A 21852-nucleotide genomic window follows, 5' to 3' on the forward strand; every position below is an offset into this window, starting at 1 on the left:
AGTTATCTTCCTGGCACATGATAATGTTATGAAAAGGGCTATTTGGATCAGAAAGGGAAAAAATTTACCATTTTCCTTTTAAAGTGGAGTTCAATCTGGAGAAGACCTAGCTAAGGAAATAAAGCTGCAAGGCTCACTGTGGCAATAAGTACCCAGACTTAGCTTTTTGCTGGGTTAAAAAATCTGCGTGATCTACTGTCTGATCGCGTCAGAATCTTCTAATAGTTCCATATTCCTAAGAGAATTAAGTATACATTTCTTCTGATTCTGGCTTTATGCTCTTCTATGGGGGGAGGTCTGGAAATAATGTGAAGTAATTTAAAGAGAATTCAATATTAATCATATAGTTTAGGAGCTCACTGCAAGGGAGGGTGAGAAATATGGCCCAGCTGGGTAAGCCCTCTTCCCCATTTTACACCATCTTACCAAGAACCTTCTTGATTAAACCAAAAACTTAGAAATCACAGTGATTTGTCCCGTCCGTTCACTTTCTACCCCCAATCTATCAGCAAATCTTAGTGCTTGCATTTCTAAAATGTGCTCCACCCTCACCCTCTTTTCTCCACCTTCGAGGTCATCACTCTGTTCCCTGCGCTAACAGCGCTCCCCAGGGTGGCTGCGCAGCTTTCTGGTCTCCTGAGTTCACACCTGCAGTCTCCAGCCCAGTCTCCTGTTAACATCGCTCCCCAGGGTGGCTGCGCAGCTTTCTGGTCTCCTGAGTTCACACCCGCCGTCTCCAGCCCAGTCTCCTGTTAACACTCTTTCAGCATTCATCACCATCTCACATGATTGTGCTAATTTATTTCTTTATGCTGTGCCTGTTTCCTCCACAGGGATGCCAGCTCCAGGAGGGTGGGGACCAAGTCTGTTTTATCCCGCACTGTGTCCCAATTTCTGACACACTGACGCTTCTTGAGGAAGACACGTGGGGCAAATAAAAGAGGGTGTCGATACATAATTTTGAATATTAAGTTATATCTGAAATTTGTCAACTCAGACAGTTCTAACCCTGATTTCCTAGACTGGAGGGACTCTTTTCAACGAGTCCTGAAAAGAACATGCAAACAATGTGTTGGAAACAGTCTGGAGCAGGGCTTGCAAACATATAGGTCCCAGGGCACAAACAGGTAACAGGAACAGGGAGGCTGCTTTGTGTAAGGCCTAGCGGATGGGGGCTCACGATCTGGAGACCCCCACCCCAGCTTCAGCAAACACAGCTGTCTCAGCTCCAGCTGATTATATCTGAGTGGCAACAGGGCCCAGGGGCGAAAGAGCTTCCAAGTTTTCAGAAGAAGGTGGGAAGCTCCTATATCAATCAGAATTAAATTTGGCTGTAAGAAAGCAGCTCAAATGAGGTACAAGTGTATTTCTCTCTCACAAAAAGAGGTCTAGGGTGTGCAGTCCTGGGCTCGTAGAGGCTCCGTGGAATAAGGGACCCAGGCTTTTTCAAACTTGTTTTTAAGCGTGGTATATCTGCCATTGCCAAGGACACCTAATGACCCAGTGGACTGCTGTGGCTCGAGCCATTACCTCCTCATTCCAGGAAACAGGAAGGAAAAGGCGGAAAGAAAGGTTTTGATCATTCTTTTATAAGGAGACTTCCTAGAAGCTTCCATGACTCACTCTTTCATTTCATTAGCCAGAACTTACTCATATAGCTACTCTTAGCTGCAGAGGAAGCTGAGAGGTGTAATTTTAGTCTAAGTGGGTAACCTTTAGCCCATCCAAGGAAGAGGGGAGAATGGATATTGGAGTTCTAAACTAGGAGCCTATGCCAGGGCAGGCTTTCTTTGTACATTTCCCAAGTTTTAACGCCATGACAGCCAAATAAAGCCCGTCTGCCATTTGGTCTAGCAGAGTTGATGGTTTTATGAACCCTGTCTACAGGAGATTAGATGGATTTCTTTTCTGCAGCATGTGGGCAGCCAGACAGTGGGGCTAGTGGGCATCATAAATGGGTGCAGCATAGCAGGGCTTAGACAGGAAGGGCACACGGTGTGCAAGGAGCCTGGGGCGTGGGGCGGGCAGCAGGAAAAGGGTGAGGAGGTGCAGTGCTTCAGCTGCATATTCAGGGAGTTCCTGGGGTATTGGCAGAATGAGGAGGTCCCTGGCTGCCATGGCTTCCCTCACCTTCAGGTCTTGGCGGCAATTCTGAAGGGTGCAAGTTTAATCTCCTTTGAATTGTAAACTAGTCTCTCTTCCCTCTGACTTTCACCAAAGGTGCCGTGTCACAGTAGGTCAGAGTCACCCCTCTGGAGGGGTAAAGGAGCATGAGCCAGACAGAAAACAGCTGTGTTAGGCTCGCTTGCTTGCACTGTGCACGATTAGTGCATGAGCATATGGCACAGCCACACGTGTGACCTATGTAAGACTACAGATGTTTGCCCTCAGGGAGATTGCTTGCTTGCTACCGTGAGAAGCGGTTTTCCCTGCCTGTTTGCTCGTCTGCCATTGCAAGAATCAAATAAATGAGAATGACCCTATGCTTTTCAGCTCTGCAGTTTCTCTACCATCTGTCTGAATCCAATGTGGACCTACCTGGCCTTGGCCACCAGCATTACAGCACCCAAGAGCTCACCTGCCCTCTTTAGGTACAGCCTCCACCGCCTTCGACTTGGGCTCAGTGTTGTCTCAGAGCCTGTGGCAATCCCCCCCTGAGCATCTGAGTCTCCCATCCTCGCTGGGCCTTCTTGCCAGGACAGGTTCCATGTTATATGGTGGGAAAAGCACTGAATTTGCAGAACAACTTCTCTCACTTGAATCACTGTTCCATCACTTTTTGGCTAGGGGACCATAATATTTCATAATATAACTTGGCATTAATAGTGTTCTTCTTACCTACTTCACAGAGCTTTTTGGAGGATTCAAAGGAATCATTTATGTGGAAGGTATTTGCTTTAAAGAGAAAAAAATCTAAGCAGCTCTACATACAAATTTAAGGTCCCAGTAAAGATTCCTTGTAACTGTCCATGTTTGAAATTGATGACTTTATTGACACAAACTTTGCAATAGAAAGTTATGCTAATAGGATAGTAAGAATCAGTTTTGATATCATAAACATATTTTAAAAATGCTGGATGAATTTTCAATAACGTTGTTTAACTTCTGGTCACTGTCTTGGTGAAATCCAGGTTGTTCTGCAGAGGGTCAGATCATATACACCCTTTGTTCCCTTCTCCTCCCGAAGTAACTGCTTCTATATAAAACAGAGACACCCTCTCAAATTGGTAAATTCCAAACAACACGCAGCAGCTAAGTGATGAAACACAATGTTGTAAAGAGAAACTAGGCTTAGCCCGTGGCTGACAGCCGTGACTGGTGAAGGAATACTCTACACAAAAACACAATACTTGGCCCTGGCCGGTTGGCTCAGTGGTAGAGCGTCGGCCTGGCGTGCAGAAGTCCCGGGTTCGATTCCTGGCCAGGGCACACAGGAGAGGCGCCCATCTGCTTCTCCACCCCTCCCCCTCTCCTTCCTCTCTCTCTCTCTCTTCCCCTCCCGCAGCGAGGCTCCATTGGAACAAGGATGGCCCGGGCACTGGGGATGGCTCCTTGGCCTCTGCCCCAGGCGCTAGAGTGGCTCTGGTCGCAACAGAGCGACACCCCGGAGGGGCAGAGCGTTGCCCCCTGGTGGGCGTGCCGGGTGGATCCCGGTCGGGCGCATGCGGGAGTCTGTCTGTCTCTCCCTGTTTCCAGCTTCAGAAAATACAAAACAAACAAACAAAAAACAACAACAAAAAAACACAACACTTGTGTCCTCGGAGAAGTGAGCCCTTGAACCTGCAGGAGCAATGCTGACCTCTGGCAGTTGGGGTTCCTGCTGAGTAACGCCAGTGGGGACACAGGTTTTCCTTTTATTATTATTATTTAAGATTTCAAAACATGGAGTTCCTGAAAATCCCTTTCTCAAAGAGTCAGAAAATGATAAAGGTTTGGGAAAACTGTAGTTTTGTGTGTATGGCAAAAAGTCTTGTACAGTGATTAGGACACCCAGAGTTTAATACAGAAATCTGTCCTGACTATAAAAGTGAGATTACACTGCAGGGCAATCCGTAACACACCACACTTCAGTGTCTCAGCCTCCCGGTCACTAAGTCTACTGTCAGATACAGCATACACAGTGGGGACTGGCCAGACTCCAAAGCTCTCAGTGTCTGCATGGTGCCTGGTACAGGGTTGGCACTTAATGTTTAATGAATATACAATCTACAGAAGGGAAGGAGGGAGGGAGGGAGGGAGGGAGGGAGGGAAAAAGGGAGTGAGGAAGGGAGGGAGAGAGGGAGCAAGGGAGGGAGTCAGGGAGCGAAGGAGGGAGGGAGGAGGGGGGAAAGGAGGGAGGAAAGGAAAAAGGAGGGAGGGAGGGAGGAAGAAAGGAGGGAGAGAGGGAGGGAGGGAGAGGGAGAGAGGGAGGGAGGGAGGGAGGGAGGGAGGGAGGGAGGGAGGGAGGAAGGAAGGAAGGAAGGAAGGAAGGAAGGAAGGAAGGAAGGAAGGAAGGAAAAGGAAGACTGCCGCTGTGTTTGAGGAATAGTGGAGTCGGCAGTAAGGAGACCGAGTGTCTGGACTGTAACTGCTGACGTCAATTCTCTGGATTGTTACATAAGCACACACCATCAGGCTGCCTGTTTCTGCTACACATGGAGTTTATTGGTATCATTTGGTACAACTTTGGTTCTACCTTTCCCAGGGCCATGCTACATTACTTTGGAGGAAAATATTTCCACCTTACCATGTTTAAAGAAATGCTAGAAAATTTTATTCCCATGAAAACATTTTTTTTCTGCTGCATCAGCTACCTGATTTCTAAGACAGTGCATAGCAATCTAATGTCAATGGGAATGCATGTCCACCAGGTGCGGACTTTCTAAAGGGATTCCTTTGAAGATGCCAAAATGGCATGGTGCTGGGTGTGTACAGAGAGGGCAAGGAGGCCATGTGTGCAGCCACCATGCTCTGCGTTATCTCCTTTTGTGAGCAGTGTCCACTCTTTGAATAACAATTGCAAATGGCCTGATTGGAAAGAGAAAACAGTCAAGAACATAAGCAAAGGGAACCAGAGAGCTATGAAAAATGCAGTGTCTGGCCTTGCCCGCGGGGGCATCCTAGGTTGGATGCATTGACCACAACAACTGTGATATGATAGTTCAAAGGCTGATATGAACACCAGCATGGGGGGAAGGGGGCATTGAAAAAAGATGAGAAAAGGGTGTGATTGCATCACAGAGACCTCCCAAAGACACACCATGGGTGCTGATGGGGTTTGTTCTCCTGTTTGATTTCTCATATATCAGGATTTAAAGTTGGGTGAGAGCCAACTTTTGAGTGAACACACTAAGCTTTGTGATGGTGCCATTCAAAAAGGAGGGAGGAAAGAACAAGCTTGCCTGAAACAGCACACACTACCACGGCCAGGGAACGTGGAGCTGACGCGTGACTTTCTCACCTCCAGAACCCACTGCTTCTACTTGCTCTCTCTGCTTCAAAAACTGGCCGGTGGCTTTAGCTCAGCACTTCTAAGTCAGACCTAAGTACAGACATTGCAAAGAGGCACACTGAACTGCTTATTAGCAGTTTATTACCATATGTGACTAGTGTGCCGATACATTTATGTGAAAAACAAGAGGCTGAGAATGTCCCAACAGCTCAGGCAGGTGTGGGCTACCGGATAAGACAGTCTTGCAAGGCATTCAGCAGCATTCACGTTCAGCAAGGGGCACCCACTCCTTCAAGCTTCCTTGGTGGGATCCGGTATGTGACAGGCACCGAAGAAGTCCATCCGCCCTTCTAGTTAGACACTCTGCTAGTTGACGCAGTTCTTTGTAATTCTTCGAGTTCTGTCCACCTGTCGGATGCTGTCTGTTACGTTAATGGTAACTTCTTTCACAGGCATTCGCTTTGCATCTCTTTTAGCCTGTTAAAAGTTTAACACAGTGGATTGAGTAGGAGACATTCAAAGGTTCTTACATTTGCATTAGTCTCTTGAGATTGTTACACACATGTGCACACACACATGCACAGAGGCAGGAAGAATGACCCACAAGAACACATGTACACATGCTTCTTTTCATAGTCATCTCTGTTGGATCTGTAATACCACGGAGCCCATCACAGAGCCTGGAATTAAGGCATGCTTAGTGAAACATTGCTAAACCAATGAATGAATTAGCTCAGGTCCCTCAAAGGGGACATGAAAGGTTTCACAGTAGAGTAGTTTAGGATTTGAGCTTTGGAGTCAGACTTTGGTTTAAATACTGACTATATAATTTCACTTTTTTCTAACCTCTCTAACCTTTAGTTCCCTCATTTATAAAATGGAGAATAGCTCCAGATAGCTCCAAATATATGGAAAAGATTTATATAGGCAGATGGGAATCCTCAAACCCCTCAGCGAGATCTTTTGAGCATGGCTTTTAAGATACCAAGAGGCAGAAAAAGCCCAATAGAGATCAGGGGAACTACCAGCTTTTAGGATATGCCCTTAAAGGCTCCAGTGCCCCAAAGGGGTCTCATAGGATGCCATCTGGGTCCTGCTTCAATAGTGGAAAGGAAGGTCATTGAGCTAAAGCCTGCCAGGCTTACATGCCTCTGCTGTGAGGAAACAGGGACACTGGAAGGTAGGCTTCCCCCTCGCTCCTCTAAGGGAGAGTTCAGTCTCTTCCAGCCCTGCTCCAGCCACCTGTGACCTAACCTTGCCCAGAATGCTGGGGTTTGCCACTGAAGGCAGAAGGTGCCCAGGGCCATTGGCCCCATCTACGACACTGTGGACAAGCCTAGGGTATTTCTTCCAAGAAGCAGGTAAACTGACCTCATTTGCACAAGGGCCACTTAACTATGTCTTGCCTGAATAGTCAGGTTTTTTTCTTCTTCCCTCGAAGATTTCTGTTGTGGGTGTTGATAGTCCTATTTTCTGCTGCTTTGTTTAATATATAGTGTTTCCTTTATTCCTCCTACCTCAATGCCCCACTCATATTTCAGGCTGGGACCTACTCCTAATTTAGAGCTCTCTTTCCCCCTTTTGCCAACTTCTATTATTAATCTACCTTTGCCACCCAGCTTAGTGTATCCCAAGTTTCTCTTTACCAAGCCACAGTTGCAGAGCTCCAGGGAAAAGCAACCTGGTCTCATCTCTCCAGGCAGAGGAGAACAGAAGCTTCATCCCCACACATGCTCCAGATGGCTTTTCCAGTCTACCTGAATCATTACCAGCTAGAAGCAGCGGTCATTGGGACTTGGACGTGAGCTGCAAAGTATAGAATTGTGACAACAATTCCAGTGCCATGCGGACTTTTTCTGGACTCCTGCTCCTTGTGACAGCTCCTAACAGACTGAACTGGGGTCGGGTTGCATTTTTCAGGGATTTGGCATGGTGTTGGGGCCAACTTGGACTTGGTGAACATGTTAAGGACACTACTCTTTTATGGATTCTTGCTGTATTGGCCAAGAGTTTGCTTAAAGGCTTTAATCACTGTAAAAACAATAGAAGATTGGATAAAGAATATGTGGCACATATACACCATGGTATACTATTCAACCATAAGAAATGATGACATCGGATCACTTACAACAAAATGGTGGGATCTTGATAACATTATACGGAGTGAAATAAGTAAATCAGAAAAAAACAAGAACTGCAGGATTCCATACATTGGTGGGGCATAAAAACGAGACTAAGAGACATGGACAAGAGTGTGGTGGTTACAGGGGGTGGGAGGATGGAAGGAGAGAGAGGGGGAGGGGCACAAAGAAAACTAGATAAAAGGTGACGGAAGACAATCTGACTTTGGGTGATGGGTATGCAACAGAATTAATGACAAGATAACCTGGACATGTTTTCTTTGAATATATGTACAATGATTTGTTGATGTCACCCCATTAAAATAAAAATTTATAAAAAAAATTAAATAAAATGGAGAATAATAGTACCATCCACATAAGGTTATTATAAGGATTAAATAAGGAAATGCATGTAAGATTCCTAGCATGATGCCTGTCACTAAATAAGAACAGAAAAAAAAGACTTAGTATAATAAGTGAAAAATAGGATAGAGTATCCACTTCTAAGTAATGATGCACCAAGGATAAAATTCCAGGCTTTATATTACATATGAAAGCATTGACTAAACTGTAGATTCTTCAACCATATGTGTTCAACCCTCCCGACCCCCCATGAGGAAACTTTAATTAGTGATGGGCAATTCTGTGGCCATTCCACTCAAGGACCACATGCTTGGAGTGAGCATGAGATGTGCCCTGTGAGTTGTCTCCGTCGTGAATGAACAGATACGTGCTGCTGAGTCCCTTCCCAGGAGTGCAGTCAGCAAAGAGCCTCCAGTTGTCCCTGCAGAGTAGAGCCACCTTACCCAGGGCTTTGTCCTTCCCAAGGTGGCCCAATGAGGGGGGTTAATGCAGGGGTGGAAAGCTGGGCTGTTTGGCCTAAAGCAGGCCAGCTCTGACAGGCCGTTCATCTTCAGAGCTCCGTGTGGGCTGTGTCGGACCTGCACTGTGGCTCAACTCCCTCCCTCCCTCTGCCTGCTCCCGCTTCCAGCCCTCCCTCCCACAGGTGTTGACAGGGCACTTGCCAATGGACATCCTGTCTAATGCCATCTTGGCATCTGCTTCCAGGGAAAGCCAGTCAGTCTCTGATCTTCAGGAGCGTCTCCCAAGGCGGGAGTGCCTCCCCATGCTGGTTGTGAGTGTACTGATGACAAATGCATATTTTTATACAATACAGCTCTTGAATACAAAGCAACTACTTTATCTGTAGTGCATCCAAAGAAACAGTAGACTGTTGAGCCACTAGAGAAAAAGAGATTGCTCTGTTGTCTTTATTAACAGATGACCTGTAGGTTTCTATCACACCTGCAAACCCTGTGGTGGCTGCTGGCAAGGCACCGCTCTGGTGCAGCCATCCCCTGGCTGCTGTTTGAGCTGCTGTCCACTCACAACAGCGCCCTTCTTTTGAAAACTGCCTTCATCTGATTGGAGCCACTTCACCAGAGATGCCCAAGAGGTTACACCCTAATTCCTGGAGCAGCCCAAAGCCAACACCTGACCGTAGGGGACACAAGAGGACAATTTTGCCTCAAGTGGGTATAAATCTGATGCCACTCATGCTCAGAGTTCCCTGTGGGATCGGACTGAGGCTAGACCACAGCCGCTAAGCTGGGCTGGTGTGTTTGCTGAACTTGGTCCTCTGCCCCACGCTGCTTCCCCAACTCCTTCTGGGTTTCACCGGAGACTCTTCCAATCTCTCACTCCTATGAGAATCCTGATCGCAGGCCCTGTTTCTGAGAAACCTGCCCGTAGGTAATGCTGGATAGGTGATTTGGGGAATGTTTAAGGATGACTTTTTTTTTTAATTTTACTAGGGTGATATCAATAAATCAGGGTACATATGTTCAAAGAAAACATGTCCAGGTTATCTTGTCAATCAATTATGTTGCATATCCATTACCCAAAGTCAGATTGTCCTCCGTCACCTTCTATCTAGTTTTCTTTGTGCCCCTCCCCCCCCACCGTAACCACCACACTCTTATCAATGTCTCTAGGTCTCATTTTTATGTCCCATCTACATATGGAATAATACAGTTCTTGTTTTTTTCTGATTTACTTATTTCACTCCATATAATGTTATCAGGATCCCACCATTTTGTTGTAAATGATCTGATGTCATCATTTCTTATGGGTGGGTGGTATTCCATAGTGTATATGTGCCACATCTTCTTTATCCAGTCTTCTATTGAAGGGCTTTTTGGTTGTTTCCATGTCTTGGCCACTGTGAACAATGCTGCAATGAACATGGGGCTGCATGTGTCTTTACATATCAATGTTTCTGTGTTTTGGGGTATATACCCAGTAGAGGGATTGCTGGGTCATAGGTAGTTCTATTTTCAGTTTTTTGAGGAACCACCATACTTTCTTCCATAATGGTTGTACTACTTTACATTCCCACCAACAGTGAATGAGGGTTCCTTTTTCTCTACAGCCTCTCCAACATTTGCTATTACCTGTCTTGTTAATAATAGCTAATCGAACAGGTGTGAGGTGGTATCTCATTGCAGTTTTGATTTGCATTTCTCTAATAACTAAAAAGATGAGCATCTTTTCATATATCTGTTGGCCATTTGTATTTCTTCCTGAGAGAAGTGTCTGTTCATGTCCTCTTCCCATTTTTTTATTGGATTGTTTGTTTGTTGTTGAGTTTTATGAGTTCTTTGTATATTTTGGATATTAGGCCCTTATCTGAGCTGTTGTTTGAAAATATCATTTCCCATTTAGTTGGCTGTCTGTTTATTTTGTTTTCAGTTTCTCTTGCTGAGCAAAAACTTCTTAGTCTGATGTAGTCCCATTCATTTATCTTTGCCTTCACTTCTTGCCTTTGGAGTCAAATTCATAAAATGCTCTTTAAAACCAAGGCCCATGAGTTTAGAACCTATGTCTTCTTCTATGTACTTTATTGTTTCAGGTCTTAGATTTAGGTCTTTGATCCATTTTGAATTAATTTTCGTACAAGGGGACAAACTGCAGTCGAGTTTCATTCTTTTGCATGTGGCTTTCCAGTTTTCCCAGCACCATTTATTGAAGAGGCTTTCTTTTCTCCATTGTGTGTTGTTGGCCCCTTTATCAAAAATTATTTGACCATATATATGTGGTTTTATTTATGGACTTTCTATTCTGTTCCATTGGTCTGAATGTTTATTTCTCTGTCAATACCGTGCTGTTTTAATTGTCGTGGCTCTATAATATAGTTTGAAGTCAGGTATTGTAATGCCCCCAGCTTCGTTCTTTTTCTTTAGGATTGCTTTGGCTATTCGGGGTTTTTTATAGTTCCATATAAATCTGATGATTTTTTGTTCCATTTCTTTAAAAAATGTCATTGGAATTTTGATGGGAATTGCATTAAATTTGTATATTGCTTTGGGTAATATGGCCATCTTGATTATATTTATTCTTCCTATCCAAGAGCAAGGAATATTCTTCCATCTCATTGTATCTTTTTCGATTTCCCTTAACAGTGGTTTGTAGTTTAAGGATGACTTTGACTATATGCAATGTTAACCTTACTCATTGACTGCATGCGACAGGATTTCATTGTTTTCTCTTCATGTTGCCAGAGCTTAGCGCAGCGAGACACAGCAGGCTCTCAGTGTAACTTTGGTTGAATAAATGAACGAGTGCAAGCAGACCACGTTTGTCGCGTACCCTTGCTTTAACAATCGGCGGTCAGTGCTGTCTGAGGATTCAGCCTCACACTCAGCTCTTTCAAGCCTATCCTGGCACCAGAGCCAGCAGTGCCATCTCTGGGTTTATTTTTCCCGAAAAGCAAGAAAACTCATAAAGTTCCACAACCAATTTTGTTTCCTAAAGACAAATGTGGCAATTATGAGACTAATTCCCTCTGATTTCAGGTGTTATTGCTTAAAAGCTTTGGGGACTGGGAACGGACTAGGGACACAGAGGTCTTATTGAAACGAGCCAAGTTCACGGCAGCATTCCCCTCAAATTGGTGGGCAGTAAGAGAGTGTTCCAGATGAAATGTAAATTTTCCAAACTGCCTAACTGCTTTCTTTAGAGTTATTGGCAAGATTTCATAAACGGTTATTAAAAATTATACACAGAAAATGTTCTGCTCTATATTTCAGTTTGTTTTTCTATGCTTAAAAAAATCTAAGCAAATATTCAGTAGTTGGTTGATTCTTAATTTCCCAACCAGTTTAAGAGTCAAAGGCTACAAAATAGTTATGCCCAGAACAGCCACAGAAGATGTATGGTGTGAATCTCAAGTACAAAGGGGCAATTTCTTAAATCTGCATGTCAAAAGCCTGCACAATGGAGCTGTTCAAAGGACAAAGTTGGGGGCCAGAGAGACCTGCACTTAGCACAAGAATTTGCTCCCCACCCATTTGCTGTCACCAGACCTGTTGCTTTAAACTTTGAATCTCAGTCCCCTTACCTGAACTGGGGGAATAATGCCTACTGCTTAGGTTTCTCTGAGAAAATTGAACATGTCACTCAGCATTAACAGCAAGGATAGCCAACCTTTTTATACCTACCACCCACTTTTGTATCTCTGTTTAGTAGTAAAATTTTCTAACCGCCCACCGGTTCCACAGTAATGGTGATTTATAAAGTAGGGAAGTAACTTTACTTTATAAAATTCATAAAGCAGAGTTACAGCAACTTAAAGCATATAATAATAATTACTTACCAAGTACTTTATGTCGGATTTTTGCTAAGTTTGGCAGAATAAATCTTTTAAAACAACTTACTATAGTTAAATCTATCTTTTTATTTATACTTTGGTTGCTCCACTATCGCCCACCGTGAAAGATGGAATGCCCACTAGTGGGCAGTAGGAACCAGGTTGACTACCACTGATTAACAGGGTGATCAACTTCTCCTGGTTTGCCCAAGACTGACCTGTTTTAAAACTGAAAGTCCTACATTCTGGGAGCCTCCTCAGGACAGTTAATCACCCCAACTGAGAACCATTCACATTAGTTCTAATTGCAAAATGATGCCAGTCAAACAGACCAAATTTACATAGAACTCCAATTCTTCTGAAACTATGACTGTGGCTCCTAGTTCTTTTAAATAACATCAGTAATAACAACTTCATCAGACATGCACTTGGACAAAGGACAAACTGGAGTCCTGTCTTCCACTGATGGGCACAGAAAGTTTCGCGTCACAGGCAAATCCATTTCCAAAAAATGACACTACAAATACTCTGGTTTTTCTTCAGCTCGCATAAATCTTTCGCCTTTTACAAATAATGACACTAGGTGACATCTAGAAAAGCAAACGATTGGAACAACAATGCATTTTCTTGGAAGCAATTTATAAAGGAGAAGCTTTCAAGTCTGAGGCATCAGTGGGAAGGGGCCACCCCTTCTAGAGCAGCTCCGACATTCAGGGGTCAGTTGTCACTGCAGTTTAGTCACAACTTGGAAACCTCAGGTTTCCAGCCCACATGAGGGAGAAAGAAGACAAGACAGAGAACTACAATGCCAGATTATTTTCTCTAGAAGTTCCAGGAGGTAAGTTGCTTTGCCCTCCCATGGGAAAGGAGTGCTAGAGATACACGGAACAATGACAGCATTGTTCCTTAGGGTCTATGACATTTTGTATAACATAGATGTTTTCCCTTCTGAGGTGGTTTTCAACCAGCCAAACCTTTTTATTTAACATCCTACTTTTTAAATTAATGACAGGAAAAGAAAATTATTGCAATTACTGGCTTTAAAAAAAAAAAAAGTCTTATAGTCCCCAATTCAATGACGACAGAAGTCTACTTGACACCTTGAGCTTTTTTGGCTGTCTGCTAATTCAGTCCTTCTTCCACATCTAAAATTCTTGTTCTGTGAGTTTTCTCACCATTGAGGCTTGTTAATGGGCCACCTCTTGTTTCTCACCCAGTTTTACAGCTTTTCAATTCTTCCCTTGCCTCGTTTTAATTTCTGCAGGTTTCGTACCCCGTGAATCATTGATCTTAGTCCTCTTAATACCGCCTCTTTAATTAAAAGTAATGAACTGGCTGCCATTTCTCACGGGTAACCAGATTGACTGCGATAACCTGGCCACCTCAAAGCCAGATGGGTTTGTTTCTCTGGGGGTTTAAAGGCACTGCCGCAGCTCATTCCCTGAGGAAGTGGGGACAGCGTGACCATCTGGGGAGGTCTGGACTCCAGTGCTGCTATATCTGTTCAGCCCTTTCTCACTTTCCCCCCAGACGGAAAGAGATGTCTCAGCTTCACTTTGACTCCACAGATAGATCTCTACCTAACATGAGGTTGCACGAACCTTTTCACAGTTCCTTGCGGACCACAAAGAAAAAAAGGCTGAAATGATGGTTTATCAGACCCTGATTTTTCTGTTTAACTAGCATTTTAACTATAAAAGCAATACATAATTAGGGTAAAAGAAATTCAGAGTAGAGAAGGGCCCACTGAAAAGCAGCCGTTGCTCACACACTCTGCTCCCGTTCCCCCCCAGAGCTACTCGGTGAATGATTTCTTATGGATGTGATGATGTCCTAAGCACATACAAGCAGAGGGCCATCCTACTCTCCCCACGCTGTGCTTCCCCCTGGCCTTTACCCGTGGCTTGATTATATATTTATTTGCTTGTTTACTTGTTTATTTCTACATCCTCATGAGATTATCAACTTTAAGAAGATAAGGATCCAGTCAGTCTGTTGTTTACCTCGGTATCTCCAGAGTCTAATTTAACGCCCTTTGCCTAATAGACTCCCAACAAATTATCTGATGAAGAACACGTGTGTGAAGATATATCTTCAGAGAGAGAGAAAAACAACCCTTGGAAATATGGCCCCACCTCAACATCAACTTTCCTATGGGGTTTCAGTTATGCTTCTCACTGATTGGTCCTTGCACTGTCCCTAAGAGATGCTTGCTGTGTTCCCTTCCCCGAAGAGGCAGCTGGAGTCACTCTGGCCATACAATTGGCCCAAGGCCCATGTCATTTATAGGTAGTGAGTTAAACTAAAAGTGGTGGCCCAGGTTCCACATCCAGCCTCCCACACCTGCCAAAGCTCACTTGAAATCCTCCACCATTTTGTTTCAGGTAACAGGAAGGAAGAGCATGGGGCCTGGAGGCAGGCAGACCTGGGTTTGAATTCCAACACAGCAAGCCATACTCCCTGGGCCATGGAGGCCCTGTGCCACCTTGCTGGGCCTGTTTCCCCAGGTGGGGAGTGATGCTGCAGGCGTCCCCAAACTGCGGCCCTCTGACGCCATTTATCTGGCCCCAGCCGCACTTCCGGAAGGGGCACCTCTTTCATTGGTGGTCAGTGAGGGGAGCACTGTATGTGGCGGCCCTCCAACGGTCTGAGGGACAGTGAACTGGCCCCCTGTGTAAAAGGTTTGGGGACCCCTGCTAGAGTTCTGAGGGTTAGAGATAACGCCATGGGGGTGTGTCTGCTCATAGTAGGCACTGAAAATACTAGTTCCCTCCTCTCCTCCTCGAAAAGTTAAAGACAGCCTTGTCAGCTGTAACTCAAGACATTTTATTTCTTTTCAGTCAAATCCCATTAAAGAGAGACAGACAATAACACACCTCTAGCTGTTCCTGAATTCCGTGATTTATTTGCTGCTGCTTCATAAATTTGATGGCATTCACTCAAGTTAGTCAGGAAACATTTAATCTCAGCAGGTCCAGCTCGGGCCAGATACTGGCCTCCAAGGACAGGGTTCAAAACATGCCTCAGGCAAAACTCCCAAAAGCTCCCCAAATCTGACACAAATCCCGTGTAGTCCACAGCCCCATGCAAGGTACTCACTTGGGCTGACTCAGCCTGGGGTTTTTATCCATCAGGTATCAAGTGCCAAAAGCAGGTGTTGCTTTGCAACTTGAACCTCAGATCAAACACTGGGAAGGCAGTAGAGCCTGCTTTAGAGACGGGCTCCCACAGCCTAGTCATCAGTCATCTGGTGGTGGTGCTGGAGTGGGGTGGGGGGCAGGGTGGGGGGCGAGAGTGGAGCCATGGGAACCCTTTTTACTTTTAGCAAAGTATTAGGCTGGCCTCATTCAACCAACATGTAATCAGTAAGTGCACAGGAGCACACAACTCCGAAGTAGGCTCGGGGAGCAAAGGAGGAATACAAAGGGGGAGGAGGAGGTTTCTGCCCCAAAAGCTTTCTAGGAGAATTGGTTTTTCTGCAGACCTTTAGAGGAATAGATGAATAGTGAGCCTTGCAATTCTTCATCTATATAAGGGAGTAGCCAATAGAGAGATACTTTGTGCAAATCACTACACACACACACACACACACACACACACACACACACGCATGCACACCCCATATCCCTAGAAGGCCAGGATGGAATGAGTATCTCCAAGTACCTTTCTAAGAGGTCTCCCTCTCTTTGGTTTTTCTCAATAGTTTATTCCATTTTCTCCTCCTCTTAATGGCCTGCTTTTGTTTTTCTAGGAGAAACTCAGGTTTACTTTACACGCTTTTTTCAGCTATGTCATAGTATTGCCCTCCAGCAGACATTCTGGGGTGGCCCTAACCGCCTTTCTGGGTCAGGATCCCCTCTTTGGCCACAGCCATTTCTGTGAGACTTCGTCTGTCTTTTTTGAAGGGCAAATCTTGCCAACAGACACGGCGGGAATGGGGGAGGGAGTGCAGAGGACGAAGCTTAGCTGAGACTCAGTCGAGGCACTGGCTAAGCCCCTTAGCGTGGTCTGGTCACTTGGCTGAGAATAAGAAGGCAGCTCAAAAACACTCAACTTCTGTTCTTGGGGTATATTCCTAAAAGTGGGATAGCTGGGTCAAAAGGCAGTTCGATTTTCAGTTTTTTGAGGAATCTCCATACTGTTTTCCACAGTGGCTGCACCAGTCTGCATTCCCAGCAGCAGTGCAGGTGGGTTCCCTTTTCTCCACATCCTCGCCAGCACTTATTCTGTGTTGTTTTATTGATGAGCACCATTCTGACTGGTGTGAGGTGATATCTCATTGTGGTTTTAATTTGCATTTCTCTAATGATTAGTGATGTTGAGCATTTTTTCATATGCCTATTGGCCATCTGTATGTCCTCTTTGGAGAAGTGTCTATTCATTTCTTTTTCCCATTTTTTGATTGGATTGTTTGTCTTCCTGGTGTTGAGATTTACAAGTTCTTTATAAATTTTGGTTATTAACCCCTTATCAGATGTACTATCAAATATGTTCCCCCATTATGTAGTTTGTCTTTTTATTCTGTTCTTATTGTCTTTGGCTGTGCAAAAGCTTTTTAGTTTGATATAGTCCCATTTGTTTATCCTGTCTTTTATTTCACTTGCCTGTGGAGATACATCAGCAAATATATTGCTGTGAGAGATGTTGGAGAGCTTACTGTTCCAGAAGGAGAAATGCACCCCCATGATTATGGCAGCATTGTTCACAATAGCGAAGATCTGGAAACAGCCCAAGTGTCTGTCAGAGGATGAGTGGATTAAAAAGCTTTGGTACATATATACTATGAAATACTACTCAGCCGTAAGAAACAATGACATCGGATCATTTACAATAACATGGATGGACCTTGATAACATTATACGGAGTGAAATAAGTAAACCAGAAAAAACTAAGAACTATATGAACCCATACATAATGGGACATAAAAATGAGACTCAGAGACATGGACAAGAATGTGATGGTAACGGGGTGGGGGTGGAGGGTTGGGGAGGGGGTGAGGAAGGAGAGAGAGGGAGTGGGAGGAGGGGACGGGCACAAAGAAAACCAGATAGAAGGTGACGGAAGACAATTTGACTTTGGGAGAGGGGTATGCAGCATAATCAAATGTCAAAATAATCTGGAGATGTTTTCTCGGAACATATGTACCCTGATTTATCAATGCCACTGCATTAAAATTAATAAAAATAAGATTAAAAAAAAAAAGACTCAGCTTCTGAAGACATGAAGCTCACGGGAGGCCAGCCCTGTGCTCAGAGCCTCATCTACCCAGAGCTATGGCCACGTATAACTCCTCCCTTAGCTGAACCCTCAAGCAGGTAGTTCTACGGGAGAAAAACAAGAGTCCTAAGCCCGAGGAAAGAGCATGTTCCAGTTGGAGAGCGAATATCTGAAGTTGGCCAGAGTTCCTGAACAATTAATTAGCAGGAGAGAGTAAGCAACCACAGAGCTTCCTCTTGGGCTTTGTTGAACTCAGGGAAGGAGCTGGGGCGGGAGAAGCAGCCAGGGATTTATCAGACGCAGTGGTGTCCAAGAGGTCCCAAGTGACCAGAGGAAATCAGGGTGCCAGAGAGAGAGAAAGAGCTCCCCACTAAGATAGCCTGTTCCAGTGTGTGAAAGGTCATTTTTATCACATTCTTCTTGCCAATTAGCACTTATTCACAGCAGGCATAAGACTGACACTGGGGAGGTGTGGTTTGTTTTATGGGCTCTGCACATGAGATGCTGCTGCCCACCAGAGTCAGCTGCCCACCAGAGTCAGCAGCCCCTTGTCACCCTCAGAGAGTGAGTTGAACTGTGGGGTGATTTTATGTATGTCAAATGAAGTGGTTGCTAGCACCCACCAGTGACCTCTTAGTTCCTTATTTATTTTATACTATGTGGGTCCCCACCCTTACTCCATTAATATTGGCAGCTGCTTCAGAGCAAAGGGCACGCATGCCTTTTCCACTCCTGGGTGATCGGCACTGGAACAGTGCCTGGTACCTGGATGGTGTGCAATAAACGAGCATTAGATGAATGACTCCGACGCATACTTCTGGAAACTAGTGAGGAAATTTCCAGGCCTAGCAAGGATCAGCTCTAATGCACAAATATGTTTTAAATCTGAACGGGGATGTTGCAGTAGGCATGTGTGTGAGAATGCATGCTTCAGGAACGGGTTCTGGAAAAGGAGAATATTGCAAAAGTGCCAAAGAACCACCAGCCAGGTGGCCTGACAATGTTCAGGGGACTGCGGTGAAGTGCTGATAGGTCATTGTGGGGGAGCAAGGAAGACAGGAAGAGGCCAGCGGGTTCTGCCTGAGCCCTACACTGAAAAGGAAGGCAGCTTTAGCCCAGAGTACAAGAAACAAGCTATTACAGGAAATAGTGTTCCTGGAGGGAATAGGAAAACTCATTTCCTTGGACAGATTCTAGGCAGCTGAGAGCTGCGTTGGTATGAGATGGCTCTGCTGACAAGAACTGAAATCAAGTAAACTTGTCTTGGAAACTGACACCTTAGAAAACCTTTGCCGCAGGCTTTCCAGGGACCCAGGACATCTGGTGGCTGCTGAAGTCTCAGGATAGGAAGACCACGATACACTTCAGCAACAGCTGGAACCCTCATAACTGAAGTTGTCTGCTCCCTGATCTTATTTTGGAAACAGTTACAGTGTAGCCATTGTTCATTGAATTGTGGAAACAAAAGCTGCATGGATGGCTTATCGTATAGGCCATCTGCTCTGTCCGGCTTTGTCGGTCGGTCGTGCATGTGGTGCTCACTCCCTGGCGACAGTTTCCTCTGCTGCTGGATCCCAGGGTCTGGCTCTGCTTGGCCCCATTTTAATGAGCACACAAGACCCCAGAGGTATGTGAGTGGACTGAGTGCATGCTCTTCTTGGCTATCTCTGAGTCTCCATTTTCATCTGTGGGCTAGAGACAGCAATATCAACATTTTAGCGTCACTGTGAGGATTAAGTGAGATAGCAATGTGCTTAGAATCCTACGCTATGCTTGGAAGGTCAGGCCTAAGGAAGGGGGACTACACACAACTAGCTGGCTTTAAATTATGTTCCATAACCAGAACTCATCTGCTTCTGGTTAGCATGTGAACTGGTGCAACCGCTTTGGAAAACTATTTCTCAGTATCCATTAATGTTGCATATATACTCCAAAGAAGTCAATGTCCACAGAAGGGCATGCATAAAAATGTTATGTGGAAACAACCTAAGGGTCCTACCACAGATGATTAGATCAAGAAGATGTGGTACGTACAATGGCATACTGCTTGGTCATAAAAAACAGGATGAAAAGTTGCCATTTGTAACAAGATGGATGGATCTGGAGAACATTATACTAAGTGAAATAAGTCATGTGGAAAAAGACTAGAACAGTATGATTTCACTCATATGTGGAATATAAAACAGAAAGCAACAAATTGCCAAACAAAAAACTCAGACCCAGACAACAGAGTAGTGGTTACCAGAGGGGAAGGGAGTATGGGGAGGACAAAGAAGGTAAAGGAAGGTCGAATGTATGAGGATGAAAGGGGACGAGATTTGGGGTGAGGAGTACAATGGAGTATACAGATGTTGTATTATAAAGTTGTACACCTGAAACTTATAAAATGTTATTAACCCCAATAAATTTAATTTTTTTTTTTTGTATTTTTCTGAAGTTGGAAACGGGGAGGCAGTCAGACAGACTCCCGCATGCGCCCGACCGGGATCCACCCGGCACGCCCACCAGGGGGTGATGCTCTGCCCATCTGGGGTGTCGCTCTGTTGTGACCAGAGCCATTCTAGCAACTGAGGTAGAGGCCATGGAGCCATCCCCAGCACCCGGGCCATCTTTGCTCCAATGGAGCCTTGGCTGTGGGAGGGAAGAGAGAGACAGAGAGGAAGGAGAGGGGGAGGGGTGGAGAAGCAGATGGGTGCTTCTCCTGTGTGCCCTGGCCGGGAATCGAACCCGGGACTCCCGCACACCAGGCCGACGCTCTACCACTGAGCTAACTGGCCAGGGCCTAAAAAAATTTTTTTAAAAGATACACAGACGACCCCCCAAAAGTTAATAGTTCTATTATTCACAATAGCCCCAAACTAAAAAGAAACCAAACGTTCTTCCAGTGGAATAAAATATACATAATGAAAATGAGGAAATTTTTGCAACTCACAACATAGATATTTCTCACTAGCAAAATGTGGAGCAAAAGAAGCCAGATATAAAACAGTACATGCTATATAATTCTTTTTATAAAAACCTTGAAAATATACAAAACTGGTATACAGTGCCAGATGTCAGCAAGTGGTTATGTTATGGTGGCAGATACTGACTGAGGAGGTTCTGTATTTCCTCAGTATAAGACACTCCCATGTATGAGATGCAACCTAATTTTGGGACCTGAAATGTGAAAATATATATATATTACATAAAGTTATTAAGCTCAAGTTTTATTCATCATAAAATTCATACTACTCATCACTGTCAAAACTCCCATCCATTAGCTTGTCCTCATCTGTGTCTGATGACAAATCACTGTCTTCAACAATGAACGCAAAAAAGTGGGAAATGCAAGTTTAAAAACCTATAACCACTGTATAAGATGCACTCAGTTTTTAGACCCCAAGTTTTTTCTGAAAAAAAGTGCATCTTATACATAGGGAAATACGGTTCATAAGGAGGATTTCTGGGGCAGTGATAATGTTCTATGTATATGGGCAGGTCACCTTAAAAAATTCATTGAACTTATGACTTATGCATTTTTCTGTATGTATGTTATATGCAGTAGCTTGTATTGTTCTCCTAACTATCTCTCCACTGAGGACAGAACATATGTCCTTGCTCTACTGATGTAGAGCTTGTCCATGTGACTCACTTTTTGACCAAGAGGAGGTTGGTTGGTGTGATGTGAGCAGAGACATGAAATGTGTTTGAATAGTTTGGTTTTGCTCTTTTGGGTTTCTGCTTTCAGGGAGGAAAACTTTTCCTTGTGCCCTTCAGGGTTCTTGTGGTTGGTTTAAGAATTAAATGGAGCCCTGGCCAGTTGGCTCAGCAATAGAGTGTTGGCCTGGTGTGTGGATATCCCGGGTTTGATTCCCGGCCAGGGCACACAGGAGAAGCGCCCATCTGCTTCTCCACCTTTCCCCCTCTCCTTTCTCTTTGCCTCTCTCTTTTCCTCCCACAGCCAAGGCTCCATTGGAGCAGAGTTGGCCTGGGTGCTGAGGATGGCTCCATGGCCTCCACCTCAGGCTCAGGCCTCTACCACGTTCTACAATGAGATTCCCCGTTGGGGCCTTCCACCCGGCCGCCTCGTTGGAGGGTCTGAGATAAAATGCCAGGCTTGTCTCCTTCCACACTGGTCGCGTCTCTCCTTCCCTGCCTACTGCCCACCTTGTCAACCCTGCGGCCGGCCAAATGCTGGGCCTGAAACCATTGCTCTCACCAGCACAGTCCTCGTTATCAAGATCAGGGGTCCCCAAACTTTTTACACAGGGGGCCAGTTCACTGGCCCTCAGACTGTTGGAGGGCCGGACTATAAAAAAACAAAAACAACTATGAACGAATCCCTACGCACACTGCACACATCTTATTTTAAAGTAAAAAAACAAAACGGGAACAAATACAATATTTAAAATAAAGAACAAGTAAATTTAAATCAACAAACTGACCAGTATTTC

The 21852-nt window shown here is 44.8% G+C and overlaps 1 protein-coding gene, 1 long non-coding RNA gene and 1 other non-coding gene across 3 annotated transcripts in view; all 3 read right to left on the reverse strand.

The window, feature by feature from the left end:
- Positions 1 to 2969: 2969 nt before the first annotated feature.
- Positions 2970 to 4229, reverse strand: LOC136328486 (uncharacterized). The gene is made up of 2 exons (XR_010730058.1): positions 3730 to 4229; positions 2970 to 3329 (listed from the first exon to the last, which is right to left on the reverse strand). It is a non-coding gene; the product is annotated as an uncharacterized lncRNA (long non-coding RNA).
- A 260-nt stretch (positions 4230 to 4489) lies between these two features.
- Positions 4490 to 21852, reverse strand: part of BAALC (BAALC binder of MAP3K1 and KLF4) — a 100567-nt gene continuing 83204 nt past the window's right edge. The window contains exon 3 of the mRNA XM_066264634.1: positions 4490 to 5908. Within this exon, the coding sequence (XP_066120731.1) occupies positions 5798 to 5908 (111 nt within the window). The 3' untranslated portion in view covers positions 4490 to 5797. The remainder of the gene's footprint in view (positions 5909 to 21852) is intronic.
- TRNAT-GGU (transfer RNA threonine (anticodon GGU)) lies at positions 20123 to 20198 on the reverse strand. The gene has a single exon. It is a non-coding gene; the product is annotated as a tRNA-Thr (tRNA).

This window comes from Saccopteryx bilineata, chromosome 3 (genome assembly GCF_036850765.1).
Source record: "Saccopteryx bilineata isolate mSacBil1 chromosome 3, mSacBil1_pri_phased_curated, whole genome shotgun sequence".
Classification (NCBI taxonomy): domain Eukaryota; kingdom Metazoa; phylum Chordata; class Mammalia; order Chiroptera; family Emballonuridae; genus Saccopteryx; species Saccopteryx bilineata.